The sequence below is a fragment of the Caretta caretta genome, chromosome 6 (genome assembly GCF_965140235.1).
Source record: "Caretta caretta isolate rCarCar2 chromosome 6, rCarCar1.hap1, whole genome shotgun sequence".
Classification (NCBI taxonomy): Eukaryota; Metazoa; Chordata; order Testudines; family Cheloniidae; genus Caretta; species Caretta caretta.
In genome coordinates, this window is record NC_134211.1 from 20,281,109 (window position 1) to 20,301,431 (window position 20,323).

At 44.6% G+C, this 20,323-nt stretch overlaps 1 protein-coding gene across 1 annotated transcript; it reads right to left on the reverse strand.

Moving 5' to 3' along the window:
* Positions 1-7,509: 7,509 nt before the first annotated feature.
* SCT (secretin) lies at positions 7,510-17,225 on the reverse strand. The gene is made up of 5 exons (XM_048854702.2): positions 17,098-17,225; positions 15,419-15,523; positions 12,800-12,904; positions 10,348-10,467; positions 7,510-7,889 (listed from the first exon to the last, which is right to left on the reverse strand). Exons 1-5 carry the CDS (start codon positions 17,184-17,186, stop codon positions 7,778-7,780), a joined length of 531 nt encoding a protein of 176 aa, XP_048710659.1. The 5' UTR covers positions 17,187-17,225; the 3' UTR covers positions 7,510-7,777.
* Positions 17,226-20,323: the final 3,098 nt, after the last annotated feature.

The following is a 20,323-nucleotide window of genomic DNA, read 5'->3' on the forward strand; positions in this document are numbered from 1 at the left end:
GTGTTCTCCAGCACATTCTCTATGCTCTCCTCCTGCTTCTCATAGCTCTCTGGGATGTTTAACTACAATGAAAGATCTTGGTAGTGCAATGGACTGGGAGCTAGAACTCCTGCTTTGTTTGGACCAGCAGGAAGCCTCTGTTCTCCTACTAACTCTGCTGCTTCTTTCTTTGGTGGCCTGGAGCAAATCAGGTCCCCCCCCCTCCCCCCCCCCCCACACACATTTGTAATATGTTGATAAAACTTCTCTACCTCAGAGGGATGTTAGAAGGCCTAAATTTTCAAAAGTGACAAGTATTTTTTGGCTGCCCGACCTGAGACACCTTTGAGGGAGGCTGATTTTCAGAGAGCTGGTGCTTAGCACTTTATGAAAATCTACGCTCTTTAAACTGGTTTCAGAGGAACAGCCGTGTTAGTCTGTAGTCGCAAAAAGAAAAGGAGGACTTGTGGCACCTTAGAGACTAACCAATTTATTTGAGCATGAGCTTTCGTGAGTATTTTCCACTGAATGCATCCGATGAAGTGGGCTGTAGCTCACGAAAGCTCATGCTCAAATAAATTGGTTAGTCTCTAAGGTGCCACAAGTACTCCTGCTCTTTAAACTGTTTCAAGCTGGGTGCCCAGAATTGCCGATCACTTTTGCAAATGCTGCAGGCTGCCGTATCTGCAAAGTATTTTGCCATCCTGGGCTGAAAGGCACTGGTGCATTCAGAGTATTCAAATTCTATCATAGAACGTTTCCCTTTGTCTCTCTATAAAACTACTGGAGCATGAATAAGTCAGTCGATTCCCATATGATCATGCACCATGTCAGAGCCTAACAAGTGATGGAGTTACTAACAAAGATGCTAGTTAGTGAGAAGATTGCTCAATAGAGGAATATGTGCTTTAAAATCTCATTTGTGTAAAGAGGCTCGCGCTGCATTATGGTAACACCCTGTTAAATAGAGACCTGATATTACTGTATGATGTTTCTCTGAACAAAAACTCACTGTTGTAATCATTATTGTTTTGTCTCTTATATTTACTTGGCAAGGATTTGTAAACCTAAAACTTTCTAAATAGGTTTTAAAAAAATCTTATTAAAAGGATCATTGAAGTGAAAGGGTGAATGACTGGAGGCTGTAACAGAAGAATGCATGGACTATTGATTTACTGCAGTGGTTCTCAACCAGGGGTATATGTACCCCTGGCGGAATGCAGAGGTTTTCCAGAGGGCACATCAACTCATCTAGATATTTGCCCAATTTTACAACAGGCTACGTAAAAAGCACTAGCAACGTCAGTACAAACTAAAATTTCATACAATGACTTGTTTATACTGCTCTGTGTACTATACACTGAAATGTAAGTACAATATTTATATTCTAAATGATTTATTTTATAATTATATTGTAAAAATGAGAAAGTCAGCAATTTTTCAGTAATAGCGTGCTGTGACACTTTTGTATTTTTGTGTCTGATTTTGTAAGCAAGTAGTTTTTAAGAGAGATGTAACTTGGGGGTTCACAAGACAAATCAGACTCCTGAAAGGGGTATGTTAGTCTGGAAAGGTTGAGAGCCACTGATTTTACTGCGCTTGAAGAGGAGGACAGGTCTTGTGGTGAAAGCATTGGACTGGGAAAATGAGAGAGGATGGCTCTGTTTTAAGGCCCTGGACTGGCACTCAGGAAATCAGGGTTTAACTCCCTGCTCTATCAGAGTCCCTGGGTGATCCTGAGCAAGTCACTTAAACTCTCTGTGCCTCAGTTCTCCATCTGTAAAATAGGGATAATAAACCTTTCTTTGTCATGTCTATTTAAATTGTAAGCTCCTGAGGGTAGGGACTGTCTCTTACTATGTGTATGTACAGCACCTAGCACATTGAGGCCCTCATCGCAGGCCTGGTCTACACTAAAAAGTTAGGTTGACCCAGCTACATCACTCAGGTGTGAAAAATCCACACTCCTGAGTGACGTAGTTAAGCAAACCTAACCCCGGGTGTAGACAATCTTCTGTCAACTTCTCGCGGAGGCGGATTACCTATGCCGATGAGAGAAGCTCTCCTGTCAGCGTAGGTAGTGTCTACATTGAAGTGCTACAGCAGTCCAGCTGCAGCATTTCAAGTACAAGCCCTCAGGTGAAATCTTGAGGTACTACCATAACACAAATAAAACAACTTCTAACTTGTCTTCCCTGCCTTTCCTTTGGATTTTCATCTGACTGCTTGTGACATTACCAGGGTACAATCTGGACTCAATTCTCCAGCCTGAGATGCCTTTTACACTGCTTTGCTGTGAGAGCAAACACTGCTGGTCAGCTCACACACAGCCTCCAGCATGTAAATTAAGCCCAGCTGTTCTGTATGAGTGCTATGGCCAGCTATTCATGAATTACACTCAAGCAACACCAGAAAATTCACAGCCCCAGACGTTCTCCCAGAAATGTGCATTTTGTACAGCCCAGCCCTCTCCTGGACAACACACGCTCATATAAATCCATCATTTCATTAATAGAAAATGATATGCACAAATTCTGTTCTCAAATGGGATTTCCCCAAACACTTCAGTCCAAACACACCAGTTTAGATAAAATAATAAAGCAAGTTTATTTACTACAGACAGATTTTAAGTGGTTACAAGTAATGAGGCATAAAAGTCAGAATTGGTTACAAAGAAATTAAAGGTAATACCTAACTTAACAAGCTAAGTGAATTCAAAGCAAAAGGTCTCTCAGCACATGCTTCAGCTGTCTTACTGGCTGAATTCATTTCAGATAGGATCCCTCCCTCAGTCCAAAGCTGTTACTTTGTTCCCTAGGTGTTGTGGTTGCTGAGGATGGAGAGAAAGGGAGGAATATTTTGGGGGCACCTGTTCCCCATTCTTATTCCCTTCTTTGAGAATCATCTCCAGCTGGGGTTCAGGAGACAAAGTGTAAATTTCTCACTCACACCGTTTTTCCTGCCAAAGAATGGCCACTTAACCAGGTGATGGTCCATTTGATTTTGTTGATACCTGGCTGAGGCATCAGTTTGCCTTTTTCTCTGATGAACTGGTTTGTGTCTGCTTCCCCAGATTTGGAATATGTCTCAGTAATGTCATACAGTAGAATTTTTTATAACTTTACATACAATGTTGCCACACTTATTTTACCAGGGCAATAATGACCAGTTACTTCTCTGTTTTCAAATGATACTTCACAAGGCATACTTTGTACAAAATTCACCATAGTCTTGTAATTGCGGTTACAGACGGTCATACTGCACATGGCAAAGCTTTCCTAAGAGGAATTTTACAGCAGTGTTTTGTGGCTTGGCCTTGAAGATAAGCAAAGATTTTTATTATCACTTGATGATAACCTGTCTTTTCATTCCCTTTGGGGCACCTGCCATTGGCCACCATCAGAGGACAGGATACTGGGCTTGATGGACCTTTGGTCTGACCCAGTATGGCCATTCTTATGTTCTTATTATACCCAGTATCTTGCACTCTCATGACAAGCCATTGTCCTCAAGCTTTAATTCATTTTGATGTTTCTTTGTGTGGCACACGTTGGCTAAAGATGTTTAAAAGGTTTGATTGCTGTAGTGAGCCAGCCACGAAGCAGAGTGGATTCTTTGTGGGATGCAAGGTCATTACTTAATGAGACAAGGCTGCCACTTTCAGGATAGAAGTCTTGAGGGCTGCAGAGAATATGGTGGCTTTTGTTAGTAGGGTATGATTCACTTATGAGAATCATTAATAGAAAAAAATTTACTGAGAATGAGACTAGATGAGTGTGAAAATAGGTTTAATCTCCATAACAGAATGGTGAGGTAACTAAGTACCTTACAAAGCAAGGAACTTGAGAGCTGGCTGTGAAATGGTTGATGGATAATTTGAAGCTTGTTACTTTCCTGACTCTTCGCAATTTGTATTTTAGGATGATATCTGTGACTAGGGACATAATAATGGTTCTCTGCAATCAGTGTCCCATTGTGCTGGGCAATGTGCATACACACACAATGACGTACTCTCAGGGCCAGATTAATCTTTTGTGGGCCCCGGCGCCTGGACTGGGGCCCCGCCCCCACACTCCACCTGCGTTCTGCCCTGAGGCCCCATCCCCACTCGGCCTCTTCCCCCAAGGCCCCGCCCAGCACTTGCAGGGTGGGAGGGGGCGGAAAGGGGTAAGCAGTGGGTGTGGCCTTGGGAGGAAGAGGCTGAGCAGGGGCAGGGTCTTGGGGCAGAGCAGGGGGTGGGGTCACAATCTGGGTGCCTGGGCCCTGTCTGAGTGTGGGCCTGGCACCAGTGTAAACCCGGTACTGGATACTCTGACCTGAAGAGTTCATGTTCTAAAAAAAGTGGGAGAAAGGGAGGATTATCTTCCCCTATTAAACCTTGGGAAATAAGGTGCAGAGATGAGGTGTGGGGGCTGGTTGAAAATCTTTGTCTCAATACACTTTTTCCATGGAAAACGGAGATTTTGATTAAACAAAATCTTTGGAAAGTGGCTGCTTTCTCCAAATTTGATTTTTTGATAAAAAGCCAAAAAAAAAAAATGTTTTCAGCACTTTTGTGGTTTTATGGAAATTTTGAAACTTTCAGCTAAAATTTGAACAAAAACTTCTTGTTTTCATCAGTCTTCAAGGGGGTGGGAACTCATTTTCCAATGACTTCTAAGGGTCTGTTTTCACAGAGAGTTAACCAGGCCTCTTACTTGGGTGTCATCTTTAACCTGTCTCCCTTCCACACACACAGCGCACACTGGAGTTTAGTGGTGCTTTCAGCCCAGACTGGCTGACTTGCCTAAGGCTTTAGGCTAAAACCTGAGTGCTGCTTTACCTCTGGCTGGTAACACTGCCCACACTGCAGTGAGGATAATCCGCAGACTAAATCCCTGAGTGCTGATAGTCCTCCGGTGCCTTCCAACAATTCCTCCCCACCGTGTCCCCAAAGGATGAACTCTCTCCTACAATTCACTGGGGAAGAATCAGAGTGGATCAGTTTACTGCAGCGCAGAGAACTATGGGATGTGTCCCCAGAAACCATAGTGACACGTGGGTGGGCACAGCACCAGTCCGGGCACGGTAACTTGGGTAGGGGTTTGCAAGGGGGCTGCTTAAGCCTGGGTAGCAAAGACAGACCCTTAAGTGACCTCCCCAAGGTCATACAAGTAGTCTGTGAGGTGAACCCAGGTTTGACTAAGGAGAGTATACGCTGTACTAGAACAATCAGTTTAGCCAATCTGAACAAAATCCAATCATTTTCACAAGCGGTGGACTTTCTTCTTGCTGAAAAGACCAGGATCTCTGCAGATTTCTGTCCCCGCCCCCCCTTTTGGTTTGGTTTGGTTTTGCTCTTGGCTTTGTGAGATTACATTTCACCATGTCTTTTACCTGCAATGATTGTGTCACTTCTTATTTCTGCTGTGGAGTTGGAAAGCAATTTCTCATAATGGGGTTTTAAATACAGAAGGGAGTGTAAGAAATCTAATCTGAAACGCTCCTCTCGATATTCACCCCACTTGGCAAACCTTATGGGCATTCTTCTGTTTTGAGGATTATTTTCAGGGGGGAAGGCTGAATAACACATGCTTTTTTGCTGTGTGTTTTGCATGGAGTGCTCTGCTCCTTTACCTGCTGCTACTAGTGATTTCCAATCTAACAACAATTCTGAAGCTGTTATTTGCTTCTACCATCTTAGTCCTTGTTCTGCTGCTTGGCAATATAACAGCACACCATTTTTTACATCATTTTTCTTTCTTTTCCTCTGTCTCTTAGGTGCCTGCATCATCCAAAACTCAGCTTGTCTTCTGGTGGGAGACAGAGTCATATAAAGAGGAATGTAACTTTGTTCCGTTTGAAATGGGTGCAGAATGACAATGCCTTGTATTCACTGCTGTTCAGCTGGGCCAAAATGTTCAAACGTGGGGACCTAAAGTTAGGCCTTGTCTACACTTGGGGATAACCCTGATTCGTACATCAGTAGCTAGCACTAGTGCTGACCCCCTAAGTGTAGATCTAATCAGGATAATCCTTGTAATCAGGGTGAACTCCAATAAGCGCAGCAGGTCCAAACCCCAGCTACACTGAGGCACCTTCCTCACCAGGCATGTAATCATATCTTAACTTTGCTTTTTAGCCGTTGAGTTAGCTGGCACAATGCTGAGCGGCCAGTTTAGGGCAGTGCAAGTCCCACTCAGCATCATGTCTGGCTGGCACAAAGCAAAATGTGACTTAACTGACTGACCACTGCAGACAAGGGCAAGGTTAGCATTGTGCCAGCTAACTCAATTGTTAAAGCCTGTTTAAACATGATTACATTTCCTAGTGAAAACAAATTCTTAGGGGTTAACACTAGAACAATTGCTGGACTCTGGCTGAATTGAGGCTATGTTTGAATATAGGCAAGATTTGAAGAGTCCAATTCCATGTTTTAGGCACTTAATTAAACATGTAGGGCTGAATTTCAATGGGATTTGGGCACCTAATTCACTTAAACTGCTCTGAAAATCCCAATCAAGGTGCTGTCAAAGCCAGGTTTGAAAATTTTAGCCATGCTGCTTTTAGTGGTTTAATCACATAAAAATTCCTCCAAATATTCCTTTGAGATTTTTCTAATGTTTTTGTAATAGAAAGTTACAACAGCATGGTTTCCCACATGCTGCAATAAATGGAAGCTGGCCTGTGAGATGTGGAAATGGTTCTTTAAGTGTTACATTAAGGGAAAGACATATGTTTGTGTAAGACTAAGTCCTTTGTAGATGTCTCTGAAAGAAAAATGAATGGTAGTTTTCTGATGAGCTACATCATAAACAGTCTTACAGGCAACATGGAATGATCTCTACATTGTTCTTTAGCTGCCTTATGTTTAGAGATGATAGCTGAATCTATTACTTCTGCATTAGAAGTAGATCCCTTGATCTTTTCAGGAAAGATAATCAAAACCATGCAGTGTGAGTAGCATGTACAAACTTGAGTATTAAGAATGAATTTCTGCTTTTTGGTTGGCTACAGTGCCTGTCTCTAACTGCTAGAAGACCAGTCCTGTAAACAGAAGGGCAGAATCTATTGGAAATTGATCCATATGTAGCTGCCATCAGTGTAGTATAGTTCTCACGGAGATCTTTGTCACAAAACCCACCGCCCATCTGACGTTTTCTGCTTAAACAAAAGCACTGATCTCTTTGTCTGTGTGATGTCTCCTGCTCTGTCTTTCTAACATCGGGGTACCAGAGTAGTGGTGAGACTCTCGCTGAACAAAGAGGACCAGATCTTCAGCTGGGCTAAATCCACTGACTTCACTAGAGCTATGCTGTGTGATGCCAGCTGAGGGGGGTGTGTGGGTGTGTGTGCGCACACGTACGTACACACATACATATATAGATATGGGACAGAGAGGGAAGGACATTTCTTGCCCTGACCTAGCAATCCCCACAGTGCTGTGCATAGCAGCCTTGCTCCTGTATTCTCAACTGCTTTCTGGTGCTTGACCAGAGGAACCAAAACACAAGCCAAAGCACAATAGATGCTGAAGAATTTTTATTAAAGTTTAGAAACAGTCAGGCCTGGAACAAAGTATTGTGTAAGCTGCTTCCATCATTCACGCACCATCTACTAACCCCACCCTCTATTTTACACTAATATACACAGTGCCCTTGATTACATGCTTTACTGTTATTTTGGCAGTTTCTGATTCCATCATTTACACTTGAACCTGATTCAGTAGCTTCCTTATTTATTTGTAGGCTGCACACGGAACCCACCCCACCAGGCTGTAGTTTATGGAGAGGTTTGGCTGCTGTTGTCCCCTTCATTTCTAGTCCAGAACAGACATGTCTTCTTTCATCTCTTCAATCAGTGGTTTGGAGGCTGGGCAAATGTATTGGCCGGTCATCTGAGTGGCTTCTCTTGCATCACTCTCTGACAGGCTGTAGTAGGACAAACAACAGGGAAGAAGTCCAGGATTCCACAGGGGAAGTGGACTAGAGGGTAGTGATGAGACTGAGTTACAAAGTTAAGGAAAAAAGTAAAATGAAACACCTGCCAGTTGCCCTAAATTATCATCATCCACCTGATGGTGGTAGACTACAGCCAGAGCAGGTCTCGTTGTACTCGGCACAGTACAAACACAAAGTAAGAGGCAGTTGCTGTCCCAAAATACTTACAACCTACAGGGACAAGATGGACAAAGGGTGGGAGAAGGCAAGTATTATCCCCATTTACAGATGGAGGAGCTAAGGCACAGAGAGATTAAGGCCATGTCTACACTGTAGGGACTAAAGCGGCCTAGCTACAGCATCATAGCTATGCTCTGAAAACCCTGCAGTATAGACACATCCTACTGAGACACAAGAGGCTTTTCCACTACTGTAGGAACACCACATCCCTGAATGACAGTAGCTGGACCAACTGGAAGCATTCTTCCATCAACATAGCTTCGGCCACACTGGGGGTTAGGTTGGCATAGCTTCGGCACTCCGTGGCTCTGGATTTTTCAGACCCCTGAGATCCATCACCATGGCGACCTGAGTTTTGAGTGTAGACTGGGCTACATGACTTGCCCAAGATCACACAAGAAATCTGTGGCAGAGCCAGAAACTGAGTGCGGATCTCCTGAGTCCCTGTCCAGTTCCTTAACCACAAGACCACCCTTCCCTCTCCTAAGGGGACCAGGATGGTTGATTAAATGCCAATAAGAAAAAATAGTGAGATCACCTTTGTGGCACTGTCAGTAACTTTAAAAATTAACTGATGACCTGGCTCAGAATATTTCAAATTCAGAAAAACTAAATAAAGATGGTATGGAAAATGAGTTAGAATAGTTAGACTTTTCAACAAGAAGTGGAAGATGGCTTGGTCCAGAATGTTAGATCCAGCCTCTCTACAATCAGAGAAATATTTTATTTTCCTCCATATTACTTCATTTTAATAACTACCTCATACAAGGGGTTTTTTAGCCATCTATCTCAAAGACAGGTAAGTGTCAGAAGGTGAAACTGAGTGTCGTATGCGCTTAGATCTCCATAAGAATAACATCAAAATTATCCTGAAGAATTGCATAGAATTTAAATGCATTTCTATGATGATAGCTACATGCTAACTTGTGTTTCAGCTATGGAATTGTCCCTGATCTCTATGCAAACAACCTCTCATACATGCAGGCCTTGGCAGGATGACACTGGATGTAAAAATTTGTGACAGACCCAAAATAAGAGACAAATAAGCAACAATAAAACGCTTCAGGAAGGGATGAGGAATGATGCAGGTTTGATTTAGTTAAAAATGTGTTTAAAATTTTCTCTGGATCAGCTGCTGTAAGTCCACGGAGGTCAACTAAGCTATATTGATTCACACAGCTGAGACTCTGTCCCGGTAGCTTTAGTGTTAAATGTCTCTGATGATAATAGTGAGGTACACCAAGGTTCTATGTAAAGTTAAGGCTGTGATCCTGTGAATTCTCGCTTGTGGGAATAGTCCCATTGGGATTCATGAGAGCAGAACCCTTGATAAGTATTTGCAGGATCAAGCCACAACTTTGAGTCTAAAATGAGTGACCTATAGTACCCAGTCATGAGATGTCACCATCTAGCATGTACAGAATCCAGTTCATTTTCCTCTCTCATACATTGTCTTTTGAGGCTAACCATTACCTTTATGAGAATTTAATAGAGATCCTATCGGAGTATCACATTTATAACATTAGATCTAAGGAATTGGCATCAGTTGCATTATAATTAACCCCCATTATTTCAAAACACTACAAACCTTAATTACCATCTCTTGAGTCCATTGGCATAGAACTTGTCATCTCAGCTGTGCATTTTTCCCCTTGTGTTGAAGCTATGAGCTAAAGACCTAGTTCTGCAAAGCCCGTAAGGGTAGGATTTTCCGAAGTGACTTAGAGCCAGATTTCAAAGGTTTTTAGGTGCCTAAAGATGCAGAGAGGCTCCCAGTGGGATTTTGAAAAGTGGCTAAGTCTAACTCATAACTGAAATCAACAGGCCTTAGGCATCTAAGATGCTTTGAGAATGACTGAGGTGCCTGGGCACCTATCTGCATCTTTAAATGCCCAAAGAACTTTGTAAATGTGGTCCTATGTCATGTAGTCAATAGGATTTGTGCTCCTAAATCACATGCTAAACACATGGACAGCTTTGCTCATGTGAAGTGTTCCACTGAAGCCAATGGAAGGAAAAGAGAAGTGTAATAAAATTAGACATGTGAGCCTGGCTAGCCCATTGACAGAACATCAGCCTTTGGCAGGGTTCAAGTCCCTGTTCAAGTAAATACTTTAGCCACTCAGATGCTATGATAATGAAGGCCATAGAAGTACCACAATCAGTCCAGGTTATTCTTGCTGATAGAATAGAAACATACTGTACATACCTATCATTCAGAAAGCTCTGGTATAACCACATGAAGCAAAAGTCATCGTAAGAGCTGCCGGTCTGATGTGTCCTTGGTATATCTGTATGGATTAATCCTTCAGAGCCATCCACCTCATCACTGATTTGGAGGAGAGGGGGGAAGAATACTGTTAATGTCACCCATGCCACCTGCTTTTGGGGAATGTTTTTCCAAGCAAAAGCTGAGCTACTGTGAACAAGATGTTGTGATCTGACACCTTGAGTAAAGCCAGTTCCTGAAGGTTACACTGATTCCCCTGTATCTTAATATACAGTGACAGCCTGTTTCCTTCTGTGTTTCCAAAGGCACTCTAGTATTTCTTAAACCAGAGAAGTTTAGTAAAGAAAACAGCTACAACAACTGATACAAACGAAACAAGTTCCTGTACAGCTTGAGTCCCAGTTTTGGCTCCCTTATTCAGCAAGGTCTGCATGCTGCCTGGAACGCTATGTAGCACACAGAGACATTTAGTGGCTGAATAATATACTGCAAGTAAGCATGGCATTACAGGGCCTATCTCCATCATGTTCACAGACTGACACAGGTTGCCTTGCCACCTCCTGCTAGGCTGCAGTTGTGACATGTAGAAGCAGTGACTTCTGATGACATATCAAACTGACCTCCCACATACTTCCCTGCCTAATTATTGATGGGATGTGCTACAGCTGGGTGTGAAGGCTTATTGCGGTTGTGACATAGGTGAAAGCACATGTGCCATTGAAAATCATTAATTTTCTGGGGCAAAAAATTTTGGGCCTTTAATTAATTTGCTGCTGCTATTCTAGGAGCTCACTTCTGTTCTAGGGAGAGGAAGCCAATACAACAAAGACAAACAGAAATGCCGGTAGATGCTTCCTCTCCAACAGAAATCCACTTTGTTGATCCTCTGAATAGGGGCAAATTGTGCTCTGATCTCCTTCCTGGCTGCTGATGGCAGTATATATACTAGCCAGCTGGAGTAGGGGGCTGGATATGCTCAGCAATTAAGCCGGCATTCCTCCCAGTGCATTCTTGTGTAGTGTGGAAGGATTCTGCCTCGTTTGTGGTATTGAAGCAAGAGGAATGATTTTTCCTTCTATGACCATCTTCCCCTTGCATACTAGCAGAGGACAGGCTATAGTTATATAGCTGACTCCTGCTATGCTAATGATTGTATTGTACAAAATATCACGTCTACTTCGGGTACGTATAGGTGCACTGTAGGGGTCAATGAACCAGACAGTGTCTCTAGCTACACCTCAGCTGGGGAACAGAAGTGGCAGCAGAGAGAGGCTGTTAGAGTTGTTTTTGGGTGACTTATCTGTCCCCTAATATACAGGAAACATTTATGTAAATATGAAATTCAAGACATGGAAATGAAATTCAGGATTATCATAACCTCATCTGACACAAGAGGAATGATAAGGCAGGGAAACAGTGGCCTCAATCTTGCAACATCTCTCTATAAACTGACCTTCTAATCCATTGTAGATGTTAGCTCTGGAGAAAGATGCACAGTATTCTTACATGGCTAGAGTTACTATATGAGTCAATGGTCACAAATGGGGATGAGAAGGGGAGAAAAGATGGGGAAATAGTGATGCCCAGAGAAAAGAACACCAAGAGATGGCTTGTTATGCCCCTCAGTAGCACTGCCAGTGGGAGTTCCTTTCCTTTCCCTTCTCTTGACCAGGAAAAGGCCAGGACTGAATTAGGCCTTAATGCTTCCATTGATCGTTGTGCTCTAGTTATTTGCTACAGCCCAGGGGTGGGATGGGGGTGGAATGTATTGTACTAAGTGCCTAGAGGCCTGACTTAGATTGGGGCTCATTGCACTAGGTATTGCATGGAAAAAGACAGTCCCTGCCCCTGTCGCTGCAAATTGATATAAAAGGCAAGACTTGACAGGTGGGGCAATGGAAAGGGCATTGGACGGGTACTTGGGAGACCTCTGGTCTGTTCCTAGCTCTGCTACAGACCTGCTATGTGACCTTGGGCAAGTCATCTCACCTCTGTTTGCCCACCACTCACCCTGTGTCTGCCTGGTTTATTTAGATTGTAAGCCCTTCAGGACAAACTCTCTCTCTTACTATCTGTGAATGCACGTGTGTCGTATGATGAGATGTGTAGGGCAACCTTAATAGGTGATGCTACACAAGTGGGGGCGGGGTCATGTTGCAGAGGGGTGTTTACATGCTTGCGACTGTACATCAGACACAGGCAGTCAAGGAAGGCTGAGCTGTCGTAGTGAGTGGGCGGGGAACAGTACAGAGCTAGCTCTGGTGTCTGAGGCTTTCAGAAGTCCAGGAAGTACACACTGCTCTCTCTCCCTGGAGGATGGGGACCTGTCACTCTGCATTCTGGGTGCCTGTTTTCTAGCTGTAAGCTGACACCTGTGATGGGTTGAATGGCCAATAAGTCACTTTCCTTTCCCAGTGGATATATTTGTTACCTGCGCTTGTAGCCCACCAGAGACTTGATTAGTTTCTGAACCTGAGCGTTTCCTCTCATCTTGCTGAGTTCGCTGGTGAACGTGCCGTCAGAGTGCCTCTGGTACCTGTGCTTCGGGAAAGAGAGAAGAGGCATGGACCTGCCCTGAGGCTGCTCTCTCTGTTCTACGGGACTTCGATTACACCTGCCATTGCTGCACAGCGGGGCCTTTCCCGCTCAGATAGGCTCCTGCTCCCAGCACTGTGTATTGGGATTGTCCCACAGGCTCAGAACTTAAAGGGGAGACAAGCTGCCTCTCTTGTGTGTATGAATTATGCCCTGGCGTAGGTAACTGAAAAGGAACAGTTCTAGATGGGCATATGGCTTACTCTAGACAACATACGATCAAGCCAGCTGTTCATATTTAGAAAGGATGATCAATTTTTTTTATATAACGGTGCTGTTCTCCCCCCACCCGCCCCCCGGCAAAAACATCCTCTAGTTGCATGAATTTCAAGGGAGTTAAATGGTGTGTCGCTTCCCCCTGTTCCTTAACGATAGCTTTGAAATGTTGGCATCTGTATAAAGTTACAAACCTTGGGCTAGATCAGGGCCGGGCAAACTTTTTGGCCTGAGGGCCACATCGGGTTTCCAAAATTGTATGGAGGGCCGGTTAGGGGAGGCTGTGCCTCCCCAAACAGCAAGGCATGGCCCGGCCCCTCCCTGCTTCTCGCTCCCTGATGGCTCCCCCAGGACTCCTACCCCATCCAGTCCCCCTGTTCCCTGTCCCCTGACAGCCTCCCCGGGACTCCTGCCCCATCCAACCACCCCTTTTCCCTGTCCCCGACCACCCCTGGACCCTCCATTCCTGACTGCCCCCGACCCGCCCCATCCAACCCCCCCTTTCCTTCCTGACTGCCCTCCCAGGACCCCTGCCTCTATTCAAACCTCCTGTTTCCCACCCTCTGACTGCCCCGACCCCTATCCACACCCCTGGCCCCTGACTACCCCCTCGAACTCTCCTGCCCTCTATCCAACCTCCCCTGTTCCCTGCCCCCTTACCGCGCTGCCTGGAGCACCGGTGGCTGGCGGCATTACAGCCACGCACCGTGCAGCACCGAGCACCGGGTCAGGCCACGGCTCTGCAGCTGCGCTGCCCCAGGAGCTCGCAGCCCCCCCCCCCAGAGCATTGCGCGGGCGGTGCAGTGAGCTGAGGCTGTGGGGGAGGGGGAACAGCAGGGGAGGGGCCGCGGGCTAGCCTCCTGGGCCAGGAGCTCAGGGGCCGGGCAGGAGGGTCCCGTGGGCTGGATGTGGCCCTACCTCTGGCTAGATTGTCACTTTACCACCTGCCCTGGGTAAGTGGCCCTGCGCAGCTGTGCTGGCCCAGGAGCACACCAGGGAGGGAATTGCGACTCTCAGACTTGCTCGAGGGGGGAAGCCGCCGGCTACCAGACTACACCATTAGAGCAGTTCCCTTCCCACTTCACACCAGCTCAGCTCAGCCCATGGCTGCACCCAGTCCCTGCTCCTTCCCACCCTGCACCTGCTCAGGAAGGGGAGAACTGGCCCTGCAGAAGCTGCTCTCCCACCGGTGCTGCGACCTGAAATGTGGGTGTCCCATGCAGGGGAGTAAGGGAGCACCGTACCTTATTATTTGTATTGCAGTGGTGGCTAGGAGCCCTAGTCATGGACTGAGACTCCATTGTGCTAGGCACTGCCCAGACAGAGCAACAAAAAAAAATGGTCCCTGCCCCAAGGAACATACAGGGTAAGAAAACCTTCTAAGCGATAACCTTTTCCCCCTTGGTGTGCAGGCACGTAGGGTGAGTGATGATTTAGCCCCTTAGTCTGACATGCAAGGAAGAGGAGAAGGCAGCAGACTCTCTCTGTTTTTTCACTTGTTACCTCAGGCTTGGAATTGTGAGTGTACAGCGACACACCACACCTCCATTGGCATGGACACCCCAGGGGAAAGGGGAAGTCCTTATTCCAACCTTCCTCAGGCAAAACTCCCTTCCAGTGCGTTCAGAGGGAGCTATGCCTGAGTGAGCTCTGCAGGGCTGATGAATGAGCTCTCTAGAGTCAGACCTGGTTGCATGCAAGGTAGGGTATGTTCCTGAAGCACTAGGGCTGGATTCTGCCCCATGCTGGCTCCCCTTTTGGGCTGCTCTCGCTACCAAAGATTTCACCTAGAGAATTTGAAGCTGCCTTGAAGCAGCAGTTATGGATTCCTGTGTGGAAAGTAATCACCTGTGGCTTAGCTGGCTTTATGCCACTCACTCCTAGCCCCCCTCTTGTTGGAAGTAATGGGCCATTGGAACATCCCCGGGGGGGGGGGGGGCATTACAGTGTGTGCCAGTTAGAGCAGCCCTGAGATGGCTTTAGCTTTTGCAGCAGCTGATCTGGCTTCTGGGTATCGTCAGGATGGACGGTTCAGAAACTCAAGGTGCACCTGAGGATCTGGCCCCAGATTTGGAATCAGGCTCCGGAGAAGGCCAGGCAGTTTGCTTGCTAGTATGACTGGCTTGATCTCTAGACCCAGTCTATAGTCTCTTTTTTTTGAGGCTCATCATGATCTTCTTATACTTTGGAGTTCAGAGGTCACAACAGCACCAAGCAGGGAAGAACCAGTATTTTTTACCTTTGATTGAGGCCCACAAGAGATTTGACTAACTTCTGCACGTAGGCATTTTCATTCATCTTGCTGAGTTCACTGTTAAATACCCCGTCAGCATGTCTCCGAGCCCTGGGAGTTTAGAACAGAAAACCAAAATGGCTGCAATGCCATGCTTTATATGGTGTGGGTGTTTAAAACCATCCCTTTGGGAGAGGGGGGGAACCTGGGAGGCAGGATCATAGCTAGCCATTAATAGAAATCATAATGACCTTGACCCAAAATGGGAAACGGGAGCTTTCCAAGTAGGGGCGGGGGAAGAGGGTAAAAAGGCAAAGGTTCAAAGCATAGAAGGAGCAAATATTTAAAGGTTTAAATATATTTTAAACTAACCAGAAAGTAAAAATGTCTTATTTTCCTTTCTTGCTAGATTTAGAAAAGCCTGCTGATCATATATGATGGAATACACCCCTGTGTTCACACCCTACACACGAGTGTAGTAGTCTTTTTACAAAGTATGCCTTGTAACATATTGTTTGAAAACCCATAATTTGTGGGTCAGTATTGTCCTGGTAAAACGTGTGTGGCAACATTGTATGTGAAGTTATAAGATTCCCCTGAAATTATAAAAAGGAGGGACAAACACTCCAAGGCTTCCTGTGTGATGTTGGGCGAGCCACTTCGCCCTTCTGTGCTGTAGTTCCCCATCTGTAAAATGCGGAAGGTACTGTCCTATCTCCACAGGGGTGCTGTGAGGAGAAATACAACAAAGTCTCTGAGGTGGTAGAGTAATAGGGGACATAAAAGTACCTGAGAGCAGGGGTGCTGGAACAGTTTTTATAGTGGGGGTGCTGAGAGCCATTGAACCAAACTGTAAGCCCTGTATATAATGGAAACCTCTTCAAATCAGAGGGTGCTGCAGCATCCCCCTGCACTCCTAGTTCCAGCACCTATGCCTGAGAGAGATGGGATTTGCAAGCCTGGGCCACTAGAGTGTCTCTTTGGTGCAAGGATCTCTATGCCTACAGGTCTAATAAAGCACCTAGCATGTTTTGGCATTGTGTAGATCAGGTAATGATACTTGGTGTAGCAAAGAACTTCTTCAAAACAAAAAAGACACCTCACTTAAATGGATGTTTCACTGAAAAGAAATGTCCAGGGTCTACATAATATCACTCCTCAGAGCCCATAAGGTCAGACCTTCAGGGGCTCTACTTTAGTGGAGTCACACTGATTTACCCTGGCTGAGGGCCTGGCAGTACCCATGTTTTGTCACCAGTTGGTTGGACTAAACTAATCTATACAGAGGAACTCTTAGTGTGGAATAAGAATATGCACACAGGGAGCTAGTGCAGAATAGCTATTGTGCTTTAAATTAATACCCTAGCTATTTTGTACTAATTTCCCCATGAATTCGCTATGTAGAAAAGCCCTAATTTAGTTACACTGTTGCAAACTTGAGTGTAGACACTTAAAATGGTTGAAGAGTGAGTGGGTCATTTCAGTTTAGCTTATTCTGTTCTGACTGCCAAAAATAAGAGTGTCTACACAAAAACTTGCATTGGTTTAGCCAAATCAGTTTAAAAACCAAACAAACAGTTGCAACTTCTCTATATAGACTAGACCTTAGTTTTCTAGCTGCTGGAGCCTTAGAACAGAAAGTCATGGAAAGAAGAAGGGGGATGGAGTCCCAAAAAGACTCTTACCTCTCTAGAGGAGGAAGCGTTGCTGAGAGCTGAGACAGGACAACCACAGAAATAACTAGCTGCCAGAGTCCAGTCAGCAGGGAGGCCATGATGTCTCCTGAAATGAAGCACTAGGTTTTGTGAGCAGTAAAATGAATGACCCTGTAATTTGTTTGGAACAATTTACCGGTTGCACAGCACCAGATATTGCTATGTTACTAACACCATTCTAATTAAATAAGGCAGTTCTTGCCAACAGAGAGAGCATTCTGTTAAACGTAAAAGATGAGCAGACCCAAATAATTTGCCCAGCCAGTAAATTACAAGCTGTTTGTACTCTATATGCCCCAGTGAAACCACGGTTTTGATGTTTTAATGTTGGTATTCAGCGCAATATAGAATGAATAGACTGATAATACATCTGGGGCAAAACACAATGGAGCAAATCCCACTCTGTTGCAACTCAATATAAGTCAAAACTCCATGGATGAATTTGGCCATATATTTAGAATTGGGAGGATTAAAAAAAACTCACCACCACCACTGAACACATTCAGCTGTCAAAATACCTATAGAAAATCCAAGTCTAATATTTCAAACTGTAAGGCAAAAAAGTATATGCAACACTATATTTCATCCGGACAAGCTGGGGGCTTGCCAGTGCTTATAGCCATGTGCAAGCATCCATTTGACACTGGAAAGGGGTGAGTAGCCAGTCTCAACATCTGCACCTTCAAGGAAAATCTTCAGGCAGATGTTTATATGTGTATTTTTTTTAAAAACCCTGAAAGATTATCACCTGCAGTTGGAGCATGAGATGTTTTATGGACATTGGGGTGTAGCCATAGCATAAATAAGGACAAATCCCCCAGAAAGGGCAAGATCATAGGAAAGCAGTGGGAAGAGAAGCATGTTCTACTCCAGGCTGATGGAATGGAGAAGGAGGAAGAGGACAGTGGCAACCTGCAGAGAATGCTTGCTACATGAGAGGTTCCTTTCAGTGAGCTTTGTCTAGGCTGACTAGATATGTACTGGCCTCCCTGTTCCCCAGAACCCCACAGAAAGAATACCTAAACTTCACTAAATTCCAGTCTGAAGGATCACCCCTGAACCAGCAGACACCCAAACAGCTCCATTCCAAAGCCCATGCCATCAGCACAAATTATTTTAGCCTACTGCACATCTCTTAGGGCTTGGGAAACCTGGAGTCAAGTCCCTGCTCCACCACTGATTGCCTGTTGTGAACCTGGGCAGATTACTTTGCCTCTCTGTGCCGCCGTTCTCATCTGTAAAATGCAAACAGTACTTCTCTACCTCACAGAGGCGTGCTGAGAAAAAATAAAGCTTGTGATGTGCTCAGGTACTGTGGTGCCATATACTCCTTTGGATAGATAAATTAAACCACTATCCAGATCAAAGATATCATGGTTTTCTGCTTGCAAAGAAATAGATCCTAAATTTCAAAATAACACGCACAATTTTCTCCCAAATGTCTTGGTTCAAAACCCTCAGTGCATATCTGTGCATGTGAGAGCTAACAGTAGAATACTTCTACAGAATTCAGGGTCCTCATGCTTGGATGCTCAAATGAGAATCTGAGCAGACAGTAGGAAAGAGATTACTTAAGGTAACATCCAATATGTTAGGAGAGCTGTGAGGAGGACAGAAGTTCTGTTTCACAAAGGATTTTGAGATTCTTAAATTTGACTTTGTTCTGAATCAGAATGAAAGCCAAACATATTTGAAATAGTTTCCGAAGGAAACTAATAATACAAATTTTTAAAAAATTCAAAACAAAAAGTCCCTTCAAAACAAAAAATCAAAATGTATTGTTCTGAAAATGTCGAAATGGGACATTGTTGGAACTTTCCCCCCATTTTTCTTCTGAAACAGAATTCCAGCAAAATCAGCCTTGTTTTCAATTTCGACAGAACTACGTATTCTGACAGAATATGGTTCCCCTGCAATTCCTCTGAGGAGTTTATTATCCAAGGAGAGAGAAGTAGAGAGAAGCAAAGGGAACAGGAGGGGAGGGGCCTTGCAGATGAGTTCTGGGAGGTTGTACTCTGCACAGGGAGCCCCATGAGAAAAGGCACAGAGGTGAATGGTGAGAAGCTGACATACAAGGATCAGATGTCATTAGCCTCTTTGCCTCTTCCCATGCATACAAATCTTGCTATTGGTCAGAAAATTATTCAGCCCTCTCTAAAACCCTGATTTTTGGCATTTGACTCACTGCCTTGCTCTGACCCTACCATGTGAAGAATTTTCATTTACCTAACATTCATTTTTAACAGCTGACCCATTATTCTCTTACTATAACCAGGGGGAATAAAAGCCATGAGCTAGGGCCACTGGATAACCATATTCTACATTGCAAAGAAAGAGAAAACACTGTGATTCAATAGAAATGTGCCCCTCTGTCTAATTCACCTCCCATTCAGCACCATTAACAAATGTCAGCATAGATTTTCAGTACTTACTTGCTATGTTCACGCAGGGCTTCTTCACTCTCTCACACCCGCGATGTGCCACTAATCCATTCTTGCCTGTACCCCCTATAAATATTCATCCCTTATCAGGTACACTAAATTAGGTAAAGATGGAAATGAGATTAACATTTATTAATGGCACTGATATCCTGGCTGAAATGTATTTTTAATTGCACTGTAAACCCAAGCAGGTAGGTACAGCCGTTTGACTGACCATTTTGCCAATGTTTGTTGGTTCCTGTTTTGGGGATGTAATAAAACTAATTTGTCAGACAAACATCCCTGGACTGATACTGATGATATCAGTAATGACTAATTGGTTTTGAATGTCACCAGCATGACCTCTCCTAGCTTTAACTATCTGCTTGATGGGATTTTAATACATTTCCCCCATTTTTGTTAGGGTTTTGTTTTCAAATAGCTGAGAGAGAGAGAGTGTGTGTATCCATACAAGGAACGCTCTTGATATTTGGATGTATATTACAATAATTTGCAAACAGTAATTGTCGAGATTCAGTATCTGCACAGTGGGTGAGGTTCTGGAACACCCTCCCAGAGTAGGAGCTGTGGAGGCAAACAACCTAACTGAGAGCTTGAAAAATTTATGAGTGCAGTTGTCTGATGGAGTTGCTTGTGACAGTGGGGGGCCAGGCTGGGACTCCTAAAGCTCATGCTTCAAAGTTTCAACCGGCCACCAGCAGGGGTCAGGAAGAGATTCTCCCCCCTCCTTACCCCCCAAATGTTTTCTGTGAGGG

Coding starts and splice junctions, on each gene's coding strand:
- SCT (XM_048854702.2), bottom strand. CDS start 17,186: ATGGCCTCCCTGCTGACTGGACTCTGGCAGCTAGTTATTTCTGTGGTT. Junction 15,524..17,097: donor ACGCTTCCTCCTCTAGAGAG/GTAAGAGTCTTT, acceptor CTAAACTCCCAG/GGCTCGGAGACATGCTGACG. Junction 7,890..10,347: donor CAGAGCTTTCTGAATGATAG/GTATGTACAGTA, acceptor GTCCTACTACAG/CCTGTCAGAGAGTGATGCAA.